Source organism: Typha latifolia, chromosome 7 (assembly GCF_019914945.1).
Source record: "Typha latifolia isolate L0001 chromosome 7, TyphaL0001v2, whole genome shotgun sequence".
Classification (NCBI taxonomy): Eukaryota; Viridiplantae; Streptophyta; class Magnoliopsida; order Poales; family Typhaceae; genus Typha; species Typha latifolia.
Genome location: NC_133092.1, coordinates 1735202 through 1751354, shown reverse-complemented (window position 1 = coordinate 1751354; position 16153 = coordinate 1735202). Strand labels below are relative to the sequence as shown.

At 37.5% G+C, this 16153-nt stretch overlaps 3 protein-coding genes across 4 annotated transcripts; all 3 read right to left on the bottom strand.

The window, feature by feature from the left end:
- Positions 1–1159: 1159 nt before the first annotated feature.
- Positions 1160–2997, bottom strand: LOC140791698 (GDSL esterase/lipase At5g45910-like). 2 transcript variants are annotated; one of them, XM_073142311.1, is made up of 5 exons: positions 2631–2997; positions 2325–2543; positions 2090–2238; positions 1725–2001; positions 1160–1438 (listed from the first exon to the last, which is right to left on the bottom strand). In XM_073142311.1, the coding sequence occupies exons 1-5, from the start codon at positions 2866–2868 to the stop codon at positions 1233–1235; spliced, it is 1089 nt and encodes a 362-aa protein (XP_072998412.1). In that variant the 5' UTR covers positions 2869–2997; the 3' UTR covers positions 1160–1232. The 2 variants fall into 2 exon arrangements, with proteins under 2 accessions (XP_072998412.1, XP_072998413.1); XM_073142312.1 differs by having other exon boundaries at positions 1160–1638; positions 2631–2889.
- A 5294-nt stretch (positions 2998–8291) lies between these two features.
- On the bottom strand, positions 8292–10499 carry LOC140791696 (GDSL esterase/lipase At5g45910-like). The gene is made up of 5 exons (XM_073142309.1): positions 10140–10499; positions 9825–10037; positions 9580–9728; positions 9230–9506; positions 8292–8722 (listed from the first exon to the last, which is right to left on the bottom strand). Exons 1-5 carry the CDS (start codon positions 10429–10431, stop codon positions 8517–8519), a joined length of 1137 nt encoding a protein of 378 aa, XP_072998410.1. The 5' UTR covers positions 10432–10499; the 3' UTR covers positions 8292–8516.
- A 1689-nt stretch (positions 10500–12188) lies between these two features.
- Positions 12189–14076, bottom strand: LOC140792586 (GDSL esterase/lipase At1g28570-like). The gene is made up of 5 exons (XM_073143663.1): positions 13744–14076; positions 13324–13539; positions 13098–13246; positions 12687–12963; positions 12189–12594 (listed from the first exon to the last, which is right to left on the bottom strand). The coding sequence occupies exons 1-5, from the start codon at positions 14066–14068 to the stop codon at positions 12338–12340; spliced, it is 1224 nt and encodes a 407-aa protein (XP_072999764.1). The 5' UTR covers positions 14069–14076; the 3' UTR covers positions 12189–12337.
- Between the last annotated feature and the right edge of the window lie 2077 nt (positions 14077–16153).

Below are 16153 nucleotides of genomic sequence, written 5' to 3'. Positions count from 1 at the left end.
CTCTAATCAAGACCACTGCTAAATCCTGCATATTTTTATTTATTTATTTTAAATCTTGCATAATTGACTAGGTAATTCTTATTTACTGTGACCATTCTTTTTAATCCATTGACCAGTAGGGAGAAGATTTTGACTAATTAAGCTTTTGAGGCTAAGTTTCGAATTCGACGTTCAGACATTTGATAATCGAGAATTTGAAAGTCACAATGTCAAAAAGGCGTTCGAACATTGTCCATTTATTCGAACAGTTTTGTTAGGCGTGTTTGCAGCGGTGCACACACGTTCGAAGGCCATCCATCCGTTTGAATGGCCTACGGAATGTGTTACCAGTTGTGCACGAGCGTTTTGAACGCCATATATCCGTTCGAATAACTCATGGGTATTCTTCAACCTCAAGCTAGCTCTATAAATAGATAAATTGAATTTTAAGATTGGGTGGGGAACAAGTTGTAAGATAGAAAATGTGTGAGAGAGCACTCCTCTATTATATTTGAGAGAGATTGGAGAGAAAAAACATTTTGTATTTACATCTCTATTTGCATTGGATTAGTGGATTAAAACTCTGTACCGCTCGTGGATGTAGACTCATCGTCAAACCATATAAAATCTCAACTTTCATTTTTTTTTCTTTTTTGTGATTTGCATTTATTTTCGAGTCCTTATTCGGTGATTTAATTGGGCATCATCGTCAAACTATGTTAAATCTCAACTTTTTTTTTTCTTTTTTGTGATTTGTATTTATTTTTGAGTGATTTAATTGGGCATTAAAATATTTATATATTTAGCATCTTGATTGTGAACTTCTCATTTGATATTATTGTAATTTTGCTAATATTTTATTACCTAAATCTATTGCTATCACATTAATATTATTTGGAGGAATTAAAAATCACTTACGTTAGCATCCACCCATTTTCATTTTAGCACGACAATGTCTACGTCCCATGCTAACGCAACCACTTTACTGTTTTTTTCTTTTTGATTCAGTGAACATTTCTGTTTAAAAGTGACAATTTAATTGTTGGCATAGAAAAGTATCAGTCACGATGAAAATGAGAGAAAACCTATTTTTTTCTATAATTTAATAATGTCTTAATATATCTGAATTCGAGAAGTCTTAAACATGTATATATGCAAATATAGATTTTAAGAATATAGAGAGGCAAATAAGAGAATTTTATTAAATAAAAGAAGTCCACATATTATTTATTTTGCAATGGAGACCACCTAATTTAATGTAGGCATCCCAGTGGACCTTCCAATATATCTGTGGCAATACAGTGGTAAGCAGCTTGGGTGAAGTGAATACCATCCCAACTCACATAAGTGGAAGGGTCTTTGCATGCTGTTGAGCCCGGTTGGCCACACGTGGCATTAGCGTTGACGTTATATGGGCCATCTTTTCCACAGCAAGCTCTAAGAGCCCCATTGCTAAAGCCTGCATTAATTATACGATAGAGTCAAGAAAAAAGTGGAAATTAATCAAGAGCTGTATTTTGTTTAGTTAATAAGTAATCGTATTATGAAGTGGATTATTTTATTATATAGTCTTCAATCTTCATTAATAGCACGCAATCACTTCCATCGTCAAACATGGGCAGATTTAGTATATATGATTCCTCAGTACTCTCATGTATTCTGGGAAGTAAAAAAAAGAAGAAATTATAGCATAACTTGATTTGGTTACCCAAGTTAGTCAACGCGAGTTAGATCAGGTATCTCACCAAAGTGTTCGGGTGAGTGGGCGATTCCGATAACTGCACCATAATAATCTGCATACATTAGTCGCCTCTTCTTGTGCTTATTCTGGAGCTGCAACAATGCCTTTTTCAGCAATCGGTTATGGTACCTGGCTAAATCGTTCAACTTCCTGAGGCATCCAGTCCTTGGGTCATAGTCTTCTTTCTTAGCACTTCCTTTTGTAGACAGGAGAAACGGAAAGCAACCAATGGGTGGTATCCCCGGCACCAAAAGATTCACGGCTCCTTGTTTGATTAGTCTCTGCAGTTAAACATATGTGGAATAGCTAGTCTTTTGACTGTTATCGTATGTTAAATGACAAACTACGCATGACCAAATATATATAGACCTCAGTAGCACGACGAATGGCCTTGATAACTTCGGGCACGTAGGATCTAATCTCGTCCAAGCTTTTTCCAGCATAAACTGGAAAATTTAGATCGTTCACTCCAAACTCTCCGAGTACAAAGAGCGACTTGCTAAAGTAGTCTCTGCACTCTGCAAGCGCACAAAATCCTAGGAATAAATACTATGTATATAGTTGCGTGCTTTCACTTGTGAATACGTATATAATAATTGATCACCTTGGATTGTTTTGCAAAGTGAAGGCTTCAACTCCTCGAACCATCGAAGCTGGTAGCTCAAGGAAATATTGAGAGTGGAGGTGTTAAGTAAAAGACCTCTTCGTTGGAAGAATGGGATGTCGAGTGTGGTGGCGCCAGCGACGGCGAAATTCGCGCCTCGGCGAAAGCTTTTTGTGGTGGAGAAGAATGGCGGAAGCAAAGGGACTCCGAAAGCCTCAGCTTAATGCATAGCATAGAGTTATAAATTGTTAAAAGAGAGAGTACTCAAGAAATATTTAGTAAGTGTGGATAACATTGAATTGATACCAATGAAGTCTATGATCAAACGTCCATCAGAGAAGCGGCCGGTGGGGTAGCCGAAGGTGACGCCGTAAGGGAGGCGGGAGGCAGTGCGTTGCGTCGGAGGGACGAGATTGTCGAAGTTGCCGGTGTCGGCGAAGGAGTTGCCAAAGCTAAATATAGAGGTCAATCTGTGAGGGATGCAGTTGGAAGTGTTGAAGCATGAGAGGACGAGGAGGAGCAAAAGCAAGAGAGAGAGCTTCATTATTAGCAAATGATTATTCCTTTCTGTGAAATATTTGAGGTCGAATCATATACTATATAATAACTGCGTAAGATCTTGGCCTTATTAAATGGATGAATCGGGGAGAGGAGTCTGCATGATGTGCAAATCAATAGTATGCGGTCACGCATGCATCTTAATCACGTCGGTGGCGTGATAATCTTCCTGACATTCGCGTAGACATGATCAAATGGCCCAGTCCGCCCATGCTCGGCCCGACCCGGCCTGGTTTGGATCGGGCTAAGCCCGGCCCGGCCCGAGCCCGAACTACCCATGGGCGGCACGGGCCAGCCCTTTGCCCGCCCGACCCGGCCCGAAAGCCCGCCCGTTTAGCTCGCAACTAAGCCCGCCCGTCTGCTACAGTGCTTTGCCCATTTGCTACAGTAATTTACCATTACTACAGTAAAAAAATATTTTAGTATTATACCATTTTGCATTATTTTAAGCAGACTTTTAAAAAATTTTAATTTTTTTTAATTTTTTTTAATTTTTTTTTAATTTTTTTTAAATAGAGGAATATAAATATTTTAAAAAAAATAAACTAATAGTTAAATTTTTTTTTAAAATAGCTGAAATATGGGTTGGGCTGAGTGATTGGTGGGTTGGGCTGGCCCGGCCCGATCTCTCACGGGCCAACGGGCGGTAACGGGGCTAGACTATTCTAGCCCGGCCCGGCCCGAGGGATTAATGGGTCGGGCCGTGAACAAAGACTTAAGCCCACTTGGCCCGAAAAGCCCGACCCGAACCCGACCCGGCCCGCCCTGTTATCATGTCTAAGTTCGCGTTTCTTTAAAACAATTCCTCTTGTTTTCTCCTGGCCCAATTGTTTCTTTTTTCAGCCACGGTCCCAAGTATACTTTCCCCATTTTATCTCTCTCACACGCCAACCACATATTATTATTCATTCCACTTGCACTTTCTGATATGATTTTATTTATAATTGTATAATTAATAAATTATATTTTAAAATATAATTTATATTTATGTATCGTGTCTAGATTTTGTGTATGAATCTATGCACGAGTTATAAAATATTTAATGAAGAATATTAAAGAAAAATATTAATTTTAAAATTAAAGTATCATTGAAATAGTATGAAAAAAATACACAACGGCTCATAAACTACTGAGAAATACAGAGACCTATATTTTCAGCAGTTCAAATGTATTGGGAATTCAATTCAGACCATTCGAACGGGCATGATTGGCGTTCGAACACACTACAAAAATTTTGCAAAACATAAGATTACATGAGATCATATTTGACTTAAATTTGACTTTATCTCTAAGATGTACTTATCTTATGTAACACCCCATAAAAAATAAAAAAAAAATTAAAAAAAAATTAAAAAAAAAAATTTCCCTGACCGACGCACGTGCCGAGCACGTGCGTCGGCCTGCCACCCTGCCACCCTCCCTCTTTCCTTTCTTCTTCTCTTCCCTTCCTTGCCGTGCACGCCACCATTCCCCCATCTCCCTTATCCCTTCCTTCCCTCACCGCAGCCTCTCTTCTTCTTCTCTCTCCCTCCCTCGTGGTCGCCGATAGCCGCCGACAGCCGCCGACTCGCCGACTCCCCCCCCTCCGGTAAACCTCCTTCATTTCTTCCCTTTCTCCTTCCCTCCTCGGCCTCGTGCCGTGCCGAACCCTTGCCGCCGCCGCCGCGCGCGGCGCCGCCTTGTGCCGTGCCGCCGCTGTCTCTCTGCTGCGCGCCGCTGCTCCCCATGGCTGCGCGCCGCCGCCCGTGCCGTGCCGCCGCTGTCTCCGCGCTGCGCCGCCGGCCTCGTGCCGCGCCGCCGCAGCCCATCAGCCTCTCCACCTCCCCTTCGTCTCCTCCCTCGGTTGGGGAATACCGAGGGAGGGTAGGTGGGTGGGAGGGGGGGTTTTGTTAAACCCCCCGTGCCCTTCCCCCCCCCTTGGTGGGCTGCGGTCATACCGCAGCCCACTGATCCCTGGGTGGGCTGCGGTCGACGCAGACCCACCGAGCCTCTGGGTGGGCTGCGGTCGACGCAGCCCACCGAGCCCCTTGGTGGGCTGTGGTTGGACCTGGCCCACTTCGGCCAAACTTGTGGGGGCGGTCAATTGCGGCCCACCTTGGCCCTTTGCCTATTAGGTTAGGTTTGAGTCTACCTATTGCCTCTAGCCTAGCCCATATGGGTCCATTTGGACCCTATAACTCTGTTTACCATTTTCACCTAATTTGATTAGCCTGATCCTTAATTTTGGGATAATATAAGATTTCCTAGGATACCCTTGACTCGTACCAAACATAAATGTGCTAATAAGATAATTAATTCTATTAGTTCGCTAATGACTTTACTTGCGTGAATTAATAGGATTGACACCGCGTGAGGAAGATTTTGGGATCCCGGACTAGCTGACGAGTTTTACCTTACCGTGGAGACCCCCCAGGCGAGTAGAGTTATACAAATCTAGAATAACATGATACAGTAGGAAATGTCAGTATTAATGCATGCAGTTGGTACTCCTGTTATATCTTTTGCATATGTAGCTATTTATAACTGTTCAAGTATAGTATCATGAGAAAGATAATGTGTATGATAATGCTTTACATGTGTCATGTATGGTATACCGTTGCATAGATGTATGATTCTTTGTGGATATGGACTGTAATGATCATGATGACTATAACATGCTTTGTACACGCATAAACACCGCACCACTTCCACCTATCATTAGTAGTCGAACTCTGACTAGGCAGTACCCCTACTCACTCAGCCCAGGGTTAAGGGCAGAGTGTATCATATATGTCTATACTATTAGCGGCCTACACCTGAGGTTGGGAAGCCTGTGTGGCATTCAGGTAGTTATACTGCATAGTCAGGACTAGATTATAATGATAGAAGAATATGATTGTGAGGCGGGGATATAACTCTAGCGGCACCCGACGACGCGGGGTTAGGGCGTTCGTTGATGAGCCGAGGGCTCCTGATTCTCCCGCCGAGGGCGGTGATGATTTAGAGAGAGTGAGATATGGGCTGACGACCGGGGTCCTGAGTCTGATGGCCACAGACAACCGGTCACATGTAGTGTCGCCATACACGTGTAGGTGACATTACCGCTAGATGTGTATATATCCCCCCTCGATGTATAGATGATGGATGATTATATGATGGATGATTATGTGATGGATGATTATATGATGGATGATTATGTGATGGATGATTATGTGATGGATGATTGTGTCTTAAGAGTATTTACCCTGTGTGGTGAATAACTCGGTGAGCGATGATGAGTATGATTATTGCTTTGGTAGACATGAGGTGACTAAACTGATATTTTATTGCTATGCATAACATGTAAACCTATAATTGAGATGTGTACGAATAAGAGATTGTCTCAAACTTTATATCTGTGTGAACGGATCATAATATGTTTGGTAAACTAGCATGTTCCAAGATAGTGATTGGTAATCTTTATCAACCGCATTGACTTAGTAAATTGTGGTAAGTCATTTTAAATAAGCATGTCGTTATCGTTAGCAAATTTAGGCATACATTGGATATACACCCGTGATGTCATTATTTTAGATTGTATGAATCCTACTCATTTGGCCGTAAGCTCACCCCTCGTGGCATATTATTTCGAGCTAGGGGACGCAGGTGCGGGTAGCGAGGAGTAGCCGCTTCCTTTCTTTTTAGTACGTACGTAGTTGTATTAAGCCCCTGCGAGGGTATGATGATGACGTTGTATCTTCTTGGACTTTAACATAATATTTTGGATGTATATTTGGAAGGCTTGTTGTGGCCTGTGGAACTTGTATCCGGACTCCTTTAGTTGAGTTTTATGGTGAATTTATGTGGTTGTATGCCTTGTGAAATCCTTGTACTGACAGGTCATGTGATGTACCGCGTGGGAGGATTTACCCACGCGGTTTACACGTGTATTTGGAGGTTAGGGTGTTTCATCTTATCTTTTTAGGAGGTAGTTATTTTATCTTTAAGAGATATATAAAAGAGTTTAATCAAATCTTAGGTAAGATTGTAAATATGAATTTAAAGATTATCTTTTAGATAGGCTCTCTTGGAGGCCATTAGAGATTAATTTTCTACTTTAGACAGATTGTGCTAAATCGTTCTCAACTCTATACATCTACATCAGATTTTAAAAAATTATATCTCAAGGGTCACTGAAATAGAATAATCAATCTCGAGGGTCACTAAGGTTTGAAAATCTATCACAAGAACAGTGTATCGCAAGATCTAATGAGCAAGGTTAGTAAGATTAATCTATAAGCTTCTTGTTAACTGCTACATATTTTAGTAATTGGTTTTGATCCGAGTTTGAATCCGTAATTTTTTACCCAGTTTGAGGCTTTTCCACGTAAAAGGTTTAGTGATTGCAATTGTTTATTTTACGAATTATTTTCTATATATTATTATCGATAGTGTGTAATAAATTTTCTCTCTTAAAGCATTTTTTACGTTTTTTTCAATTAATATTAGAGTACACCTAAATATTCACGTAAATTTACTATTTTTTTCACGATCATAAATGATGGCAACCATATTCCTATTCTTTTTGGAGTCTTTCCTACGTGGCATAAGTCCTAAATCGATATAGCTATGTTTTATTTGTTATACTTGTGTTAAAATAACTGTACTATTATGGTGTTTCTTTATAAACTACTACTATAATGTGTAAGGTCATGGAAGAAGCTGTTTCGTAGCTGACTGGGGTCGTGGAAGAACCCGATGGTTTTTTTTTTTCTTGATGGCTCACTAAATTTGTGTGTGGATAGATGCTAGCTCGAAGGGGAGAGTGGGTCTATTCATGCACTTTGGTTCCTCCAGATCGTAGATGGCAGTAGTTTGGTTTAAAGTTTCGCGTCAAGCTCTCTTCAGTGAAGTACTTACTAGCTAACCCTGCTGATGGGCCTGCAAGAAACTGTCAGGATAAGTGGAAATAAATCTGCCAAGATTTGTAGTGACTCGCTTGTCACTCTAAAGTCGATGATTAGATTAGGAGAGAAAGTGACTAGCAAATCCACCCTATCATCTGTGAAGCTAAAGACCTATCTCTACATCCTCATGTTCACGGCTGCTATTCTAGTCAAGGAAACAATGGGAATGCCTGACATCTTAATTAGGACTTTTAAAAAAAAAAGAAATATTTCGTAGGTTTATGGATAGTTGTTAATAAAGATTATATGAAGACCAACTAGTAAGTAGCGGAAATTATTAATAAAAACTTATGTTCGACTTTTTATAAATACAGAAAAATTGAAGTCACACCATATAATATGGTGCTGGATAGATAAATATAAGCTAATTAACAATTATGGTAACTTAAGCATTGAAGTAAGTTAATCGTTTAAGACATTGTTGCCCATAAAATATAACCAAAGCAAATTTCTCAAATGCTAATATCACATTCAAGACACGATAAATCTAAAACTCTTGTAATTAAATCTGAAATATTGTATCAGACTTTAAATAAAATAAAAAAGACAAGAGTGCTTCAGAAAATAGAAAAAATATTATATAAAAATGGATGAATATTCCACTTATTATTCTATGTATCCCATACAAAGGACCGAAGAACAGAGCGAGTGGGCAATCTGTCATAAAAACCCTCGCCTTTTAGGTATCTCGGTAATGAAGAGCAATTAACTAATATAGGTGGACTAGTGGACCTCTGAATAAACCAATGGCAACTTGGCGGTAAGCAGCTTCAGTCAAGTGGATACCATCCCAATTCACGTAAGTCGAGGGATCTTTGCATGCTTTTGAACCAGGCAGGGTGCAGAAGGCGGTTAAGTTGAAGTTATATGGTCCATCTTTTCCACAGCAAGCTTTAAGAGCTCCATTGCTAAATCCTGCATTATATTAGAGTCAAGAAGATATTATTATGTTGTAATTAATTAAACACTAAGACCCATTAGAGCTATGGTTGCCTTATTTCTTGTGCCTACTATAAGGTATCAAGTAAACAGAGAACTATGATTTAGAGAATATGTGTATAATACATCTTGTCATTAGATCAGTTAATTAAATTTAATTAAATCTTTCAGTTAAGCTAATTATACTAAAAAAGTTATGAAAATATTCTCAACAAATTCATACTAAGAGCATTTAAGTAATTTTAGAAATAAGAGTATTTTAGTTATTTTAGAAATAAAATATCTTTATTTAACAGAATTTCTCACGTAGTTAGTCTAAATTTAACTCAGGATTTTTTTTGCACATATTTAATAAATCATAAGACTTAATTAATAAATAATTAAAATATAAAATATCAATTGTAATTACGTTATAAAGTATGGTGCTATATACAAATTTTCCTATAAATGCTTGTTTTACGAAAATAGCTGGAACTTAATTACCGAAGTGTTTCGGCGAGTGTGCAAGTCGGATAATTGCTCCATAGTAATCGGCATAAGCTATTCGCGTTTCCTTGTACTTATTCTGGAGCAGCAACAGTGCCTTCCGCAGCAATGCGTTCTGATACTTAGCCAAATTATTTAGATTCTTGAGGCATCCAGTCCTGGGATCATAGTCTTCTTTCTTAGCTCCTATTTCCATCGTCAAGAAATAAGGTGAACAACCAAAGGGATGAATCCCTGCTACCAAAAGTTCCGTGGCTCCTTGCTCAATTAATCTCTGCAAACAGCTAATGATTCGATTAAGTGCTTGACAAAGTTACGGAAAGTTTGCTGTAAACTTTGTGGCGTACCTCAGTGGCACTAGAGATTGCCTTGATGAGTGTAGGCACGCATAGTTTTACTTCTTCCAAGCTTCTTCCGGCACTCAATTGGATCATGTAATCGTTCACCCCAACCTCTCCAACTACAAAGAGGGACTTGCTAAAGTAGTCTTTGCACTCTACCACCAATATATAAATGTTACGTATATGATGATCAACTCCCACGAGGAAGAAATAGCTAGCCTAGATAACGAAATAATTAACAATCTATTTACCTTGGGTTGTTTTGCAAAGTGAAGGCTTCAATTCCTTGAACCATTCAAGCTCGCTGCTCAAGGAAGCGTTCGAATTGGAGGAGTTAAGACCTCTTTGTTTGAAGAAGGAACTGTCAAGTGCAGTGGCACCAGAGACAGCAAAGTTTGCACCTTTGTCAAAGGTTTGGTTGCCGGATAAGTATGGTGGAAGCGAAGGGAGTCCAAATCTCTCCGCTAAATTTCCAAAATCACGAGAGTTATTTACAACTTCTTGAGGGACAGAACATAATTTTTTTTCTTCTAATTGTCATTTGATAAAGGAGAATTTTGGCATACCAATGAAATCTATGATCAAACGTCCATCAGAGCAGCGACCAGTGGGGTGGCCGAAGGTGATGCCATAAGGGAGTCTTCCAGTGGTAGCCTGAGCAAAAGAACTATATGTGATAAGATTGCCCGTGTCAGCTAATGAATCACCAAAGCTAAATATGGAGCTTATTCTTTGGGAAATGCAGCGAGAAATATTGAAGCACGAGAGGATGAGGAAGATGGAATAGATTGAGAGCTTCATTGATCGATGGACACAGTAATGGAGAAAACGCTGTTGCGTTGGTGAATTTGTAAGCATTTTCTCGTGTTAGGTGCCCCCATCTAGACTTGTAGCACAATTCTCACTCGTCGGCTTTTCTGAAAAGAACTTCTAGCAGAATGATTTTTCTCACCGTCTGGAAGAGTTGTCTATACCAACTGTAGTTGTTGGGAGATAGGATAGTCGCAGCCTAACAAAAACAGTGTCAGACACTGATCTTAGAACTCAATTCATCCCAAAATTTAACCTATTAAGTAAATCAAAGTCTGAAGATCTATATAAACATTTTTCGGTTTTCCTCTCTTTTCAATGTGATATTAAATTTTCATATGTAATACTCAACAACAATGATCACGACGTCATTTGCGTCTACAATATAATCTGAGCTATGTCTTATAAAATCATCTCTGCGTCTTTTAGCCTTCTTATACATTTTTTTTAGCTGTAGATGATTACTAAAGTTATTAGATTTATTAATGAGCCATAGTTGGATCTACTCCGGTACTCCCTCTGTATTGTTTATTAAGCTTTTGCCAACTTCACTGAAATTAATAAAATTATTTGCTTTATGGACTTTTACCTAAAAAAGGGAGACTTATATCCCCATTATGAATAAAACCCCTACAGCGACGTCTTCCTAAAACATAGAAGTATTGCCCTCCCGTACCATTACCCACTATTCAAGAGAAAAAGATTGCACAATTATATGATTCTAACATCGAGCCTACTTTTTTTTTTGTTAATTAAAGTTTAAATTCATTTAGTGAAAATGGCCACAGATCTAGGATTACAGAAATCGTCTCAACAGAAAGAAATATCAGAAGCATCACGAGTAAAAATGACAAGGAGATCAAGAAGATCGATAATCCTATGAATTATGCTAAATTTGGGGAGCCAGAACTTCTAGCCCACTTTCATGAAGGGATTTGAACCCCACCTTAGTGTAAACTTTATTGCCTTCCGTACCATACTACTCACACAGTAAGAAATAGCACGCATCAAGCTCCAAAGAGGTACAACTTATATGTGCACTATAGGCTAAACTTTGGGACGAATAAGATCCATTTGTATCGATTTAAAAAGAAGAAAAAAAGAATGCATCTATGATATGCTCCTATAAGGTAAGGTAAAGGCGGACCAAAATTTGGCTTAGGCCTAATCTGATCTTCGGCCGTTTTGGGCCACGTATTAGAATAGGCTTGACAAATTGGAACGAAGAATAACATGAAAGAAGAGCTTTTTAAAAATGCTTGGTAGGACTTGGTGTTGGCTAACATTCTGATTTCAAAAGTTATAAGAAATTCGATCAATCACGTACCTACGAAATAGTTTTTTTTTTTTTCTTTGAGCTTAAAGTTTATAAGAAGTTTGACTTATATGTCATACTAATATTTCTTAAAAATTCAATATGATATTAAACTTATTTCTTTTTATTTTTTCATTGTCACGATACCTACTTTAAAACTAATTTTCATTCACTTTTTTCGTGAATTTAAATAAGTAAATTTATAATAATAAATTATTCTTTGAGCTAAATTAATTTTATTATTAATTTATTATTAATAATGTGTGGACCCCACTTATAATTTAGCTTAAAGTTAATAAGAATTCATATTAAATGCATGATATTTCTGACACTTGCTATTTTTACTAACCCAGGTTCTTTTTAGGAATATAGCATTTGATCGATCAAAAATTTGTGTCTATTACATTATTATCCTAGCCACCAAATAGACTTTTAACATTCACCCTAATAAATTAAGTATGAAACCAAAGAGATGTTTCAAGAAAAATAGTTTCACATAATACGATGAACAAATCAAGAGATTTATATATTTAGATGCAGCATTTGCAAGTACACGTATCTTCTAATACATATGCTTTCGAAGATACGATGTAACCGATGGAACAAGCCCTTTATTAGCTCTGGGAAGGTAACAATATTCTATTTCTTAGCAGTGACTCTATGAGGGAATCCATTAGGTAGAACACTTGATATCGGTGGATCGGCATAAGGGCCTCTGAGCCAACCACCGGCAATATACTTGTAAGCAGCTTCGGTCATGTGGACGCCGTCCCAACTCACGTAGGTTGATGGATTATTACATGCAGTAACATCTGACACACCACAAAGAGCACTAAAGTTGAAGTTGTATGGCTCACCTTCGCCACAGCAAGCTCTAAGAGCTCCTCCGGTAAATCCTACAGTATCAAGATTTAACATAAAATGATGTGATATAGAGGACAAATTAAGCTTGGAAAAGAAGAGGATAATAGAAATAATTGTTCAGTACCATATTTTGCTGGAGATCTAGCGAATTGGATGATTGGACGAGCGTACTCGGCGAAGATGATCCTGGCCTGTGGATACTTGACACTCAGCCGCACCACTGCATTGCGGAGCAATACATCATGGTATCTGCTCAAAAGGTTATACTTCTTTAGGCAACCGGTTCTAGGATCGTAGTCTTCTTTGTTTTGGCTCTGGAAGAGAGTTAGAATCGCTGGCACGCATCCCGATGGCATAATCCCCGGTACCACCAAAGTTATTGCCCCTTCTTTGATAAGTCTCTGCATCACGTAGCAGGATAGTTAATTATATTTAGCAGGCACATGGAGATAAGAGCAATTAATTAATTAAATTCCTCAAATTAAGGCGTGCATTCATATTAGTTGTTACGTAGGTAAAATTCCATTTAATGTACCTCGGTGGCCATAGAAATGGTTTCAATCATTTTAGGGACGTAGGATGCCACTTCTTCCACACTCATTCCCGTATTCAACATATAGATATGATCGTTCCCCCCAATTTCGCCAATAAAAAAGAGGGACTGACCGAAATAATCCCTGCAATCTGCAAACATACTTACTACTAGTTGCTCTCAGGAAATCAAAACATAGAACAAGAAAAGATCGAATCACTATTCAGACCTTCAGCTGTTTTGCAAAGTGAAGGCTTCAACTCGTCGAACCACCCAAGTTGAACACGCAATGAAACGTTGAGCGGACGTATGCTCGTCATATTATTTTCCTGGTAAAATTCAGGATCAAGTGCCGTGGCTCCCACAACAGCAAAGTTTGCTCCTTGCTGATAATTATTGCTATGAGCTAAGTAAGGTGGAAGCAAAGGGAGGCCAAATTCCTCAGCTACAAGAGCATATATCATAAAATATTCATATATAAGAGGAGTTAATAAGTAAGATAGTCCGGGAAATCTTCTTTTTGATTTTATAATGTTAGATAACTTAAAAAATTTAAGCTGTAGACAACATACCAGCAATATATATTATGTATTTAACATATATATATCTTATAAAAAAAAATTTAGAGTAGATAGTAAGTTAATAATACCGATAAAGTCTATAACCAAACGTCCATCAGAGCTGCGGCCAGTAGGGTGGCCAAAGAAGGTCATGCCATAAGGAAGAAAGTTCATTGCTACAGGGGATAAGCCAAGGGATTGGGCCAAGATTGCAATATTACCCGTATCTGTATACGAGTTCCCGAAGCTAAAGATGGCGTTGTATCTAGAGTTGGCAATACAGAAGTGGGTAGAGAGGAAGACGACAAAGATTAGGGATAAGAGTTGCTCCATTTGCTCGATTAGAGGAGGAATAGAGCTGGATAAGATACACGGAGACAAGAATGAGGTTCCTATTAATATAAAAGTCTCCATGGGCACTGTGCGGTGAAAAAAATCTTCACTTGCTAAAAACGGGGCCAACCATCAATATCTCGCTGGTGCAATATAAAAAGAAGGAAAAAACCGTCCATGGGTAAATATTGGCAATCTCAGCAGCTGAGGGACACTCCAGATATTTTCTAATACCCGGAGGTTTTGCATTTGCACCCTTTTGAAGGTAATAGTTTATACCTTTCCAACTAAAAAAAAAAAAAAAGTAGTTGACAAAATTTATCTATTATCTAAAATTGAAAATGATTTTAAATCTTTGTAGGTGTATCTTAACGTTTTTGCAACACATGGTCACATGAAATACTACGGTAGCATGGTGGATCGAGGGTCCGTGGTTGAAGACTTGATGTTGGACTTTGATAAAATATGTGAACCACGTTTGGATGCTGAGTGGTTTCCTTCAGAATTAATTTCATGGGTTGTCATGAATAGTGTATTATTTAATGGGGGTTTACTGTAGACGTTTAGTGCAAGGAGGGACTTAATTAAATAAGAGGATCCATGATGGGGAGAGATTTTCACTAAAAAGTCCAGTCATTGTCGAATTGTCAATAATAGGTAATATGGAGTTTTTTTTAACTGAGTTAGCCCTAATAAATTTTTAAAAAACTGTCATGTCCTAAAATAGCAGAACTAATACCCGCCAAATTATTATATTTACTAATTTATGCCTAACAAACTAAAAAAAAGACTTATGTGTGATTTTTCTTAACGTGATTTTCTAAATAACTACTTTCTTCAATGTTCTTCTTATTCGTTTGTTATTTTCTTTCTCTCATTTTTCTTCCGTCGTCTATTTTTATCAATAACAATTTAAATACTCTTTCTCCTCTAAATGGTCTCATTTGATAATTTTAAACGATAGTTCCTTTATTTAATATCTCACTCATTTTGTTCACTATTCATCTTTCTCATTTTGTTCTTCGGTAATTTGAAGTTTTTTAAATTAAATTAATATTTTGGTGACTATTTTATCTTGCTCAAAATAGGTGCACATCTATGTAAATATTGTCAATATTTGTATATCATTTTGATAATGTTTTTCACTACTTTAATTTTTCTAATGTGTCTTTGATTAAAATTGGTATAAAAGTCTTAAACATCACATATTTAAATATTGCGCATCACCTATACAAAATGTGTACCACAATATTAGATAAAATATGCTTTGATAATAGTAAAAAGGTCTTACGCATGACCTATATAAATTATGTACAATGCCTATACAAAATGTGTGCTTTAAAATTAGACAAAATATATATTGATAATAGTAAAAAAGCCTTATGCATCACCTATATAAAGTATACATACTGCCTATACAAAATGTGCACTTCAAAATTAAGCAAGGGACGCATTTATAATGATAAAAAAAATCTTGTTCATCACCTCTGTAAACCGAAAGAAAAACTTTCAAGTATTAAAATATATAGTTGTATATAAGGACCAAATATTAAAGAAATAAAATTTAAGATAAAAATATTATCATTAGGTTTGTTCGCCAAACACCAAGAAAATAATTCGCTAGTAGAAGATTGCATATATTTTAAGATTTAACACCAACATATTAGTAAACCTAGTAAAAAATTATGTACATTACCCATGTAAAGTATTTCTAAAACGTATACAAAACATATGTAATTTATACGTATTGCTTATGTAAAATATAAGAACCAATTTTAAACAAGATACGCATCGATATTTCTAAGAAAATGTTATGTATCGTCTATGTAATATATATGTACCACCTATGCAAATTGTACGCTCTAATTTTAAACAAAATACACATCTAAATTTTTAAAAGAATGCCACCCACATGAGAAGCAGTGTATTTAGTGGCAGTTGTTATAATTTTGATTAATGCAATCTTAATTGTTATAATTTTATAGCATATATCCTTCATTATTTGAGATCCCAGCTTGGTTTAAATAGAGAATATACCAATAATTTTTATGGTGAGGAGAATACCAGGATAAGAAAATGTGTGCCTTGATGAATTGGAGCAGAGCGTGCAGAAAGACAGAGCAAGGGGATAAGTGTGTGATAGATTTGAAGGGGATGAAACAAAGT

What these genes read in the sequence shown, in the direction of transcription:
- LOC140791698 (XM_073142311.1), bottom strand. Translation starts at nt 2,868, where the DNA reads ATGAAGCTCTCTCTCTTGCTTTTGCTCCTCCTCGTCCTCTCATGCTTC. An exon ending in ACTTTGCAAAACAATCCAAG is followed by an intron (nt 2,239 to 2,324) that starts GTGATCAATTAT and finishes GTGCGCTTGCAG; the next exon opens with AGTGCAGAGACTACTTTAGC. An exon ending in CCACTCACCCGAACACTTTG is followed by an intron (nt 1,439 to 1,724) that starts GTGAGATACCTG and finishes TAATTAATGCAG; the next exon opens with GCTTTAGCAATGGGGCTCTT.
- LOC140791696 (XM_073142309.1), bottom strand. Translation starts at nt 10,431, where the DNA reads ATGCTTACAAATTCACCAACGCAACAGCGTTTTCTCCATTACTGTGTC. An exon ending in CAATCTCTAGTGCCACTGAG is followed by an intron (nt 9,507 to 9,579) that starts GTACGCCACAAA and finishes AGCTGTTTGCAG; the next exon opens with AGATTAATTGAGCAAGGAGC. An exon ending in ACACTCGCCGAAACACTTCG is followed by an intron (nt 8,723 to 9,229) that starts GTAATTAAGTTC and finishes AATATAATGCAG; the next exon opens with GATTTAGCAATGGAGCTCTT.
- LOC140792586 (XM_073143663.1), bottom strand. Translation starts at nt 14,068, where the DNA reads ATGGAGACTTTTATATTAATAGGAACCTCATTCTTGTCTCCGTGTATC. An exon ending in ACTTTGCAAAACAGCTGAAG is followed by an intron (nt 13,247 to 13,323) that starts GTCTGAATAGTG and finishes GTATGTTTGCAG; the next exon opens with ATTGCAGGGATTATTTCGGT. An exon ending in CCATTTCTATGGCCACCGAG is followed by an intron (nt 12,964 to 13,097) that starts GTACATTAAATG and finishes TACGTGATGCAG; the next exon opens with AGACTTATCAAAGAAGGGGC.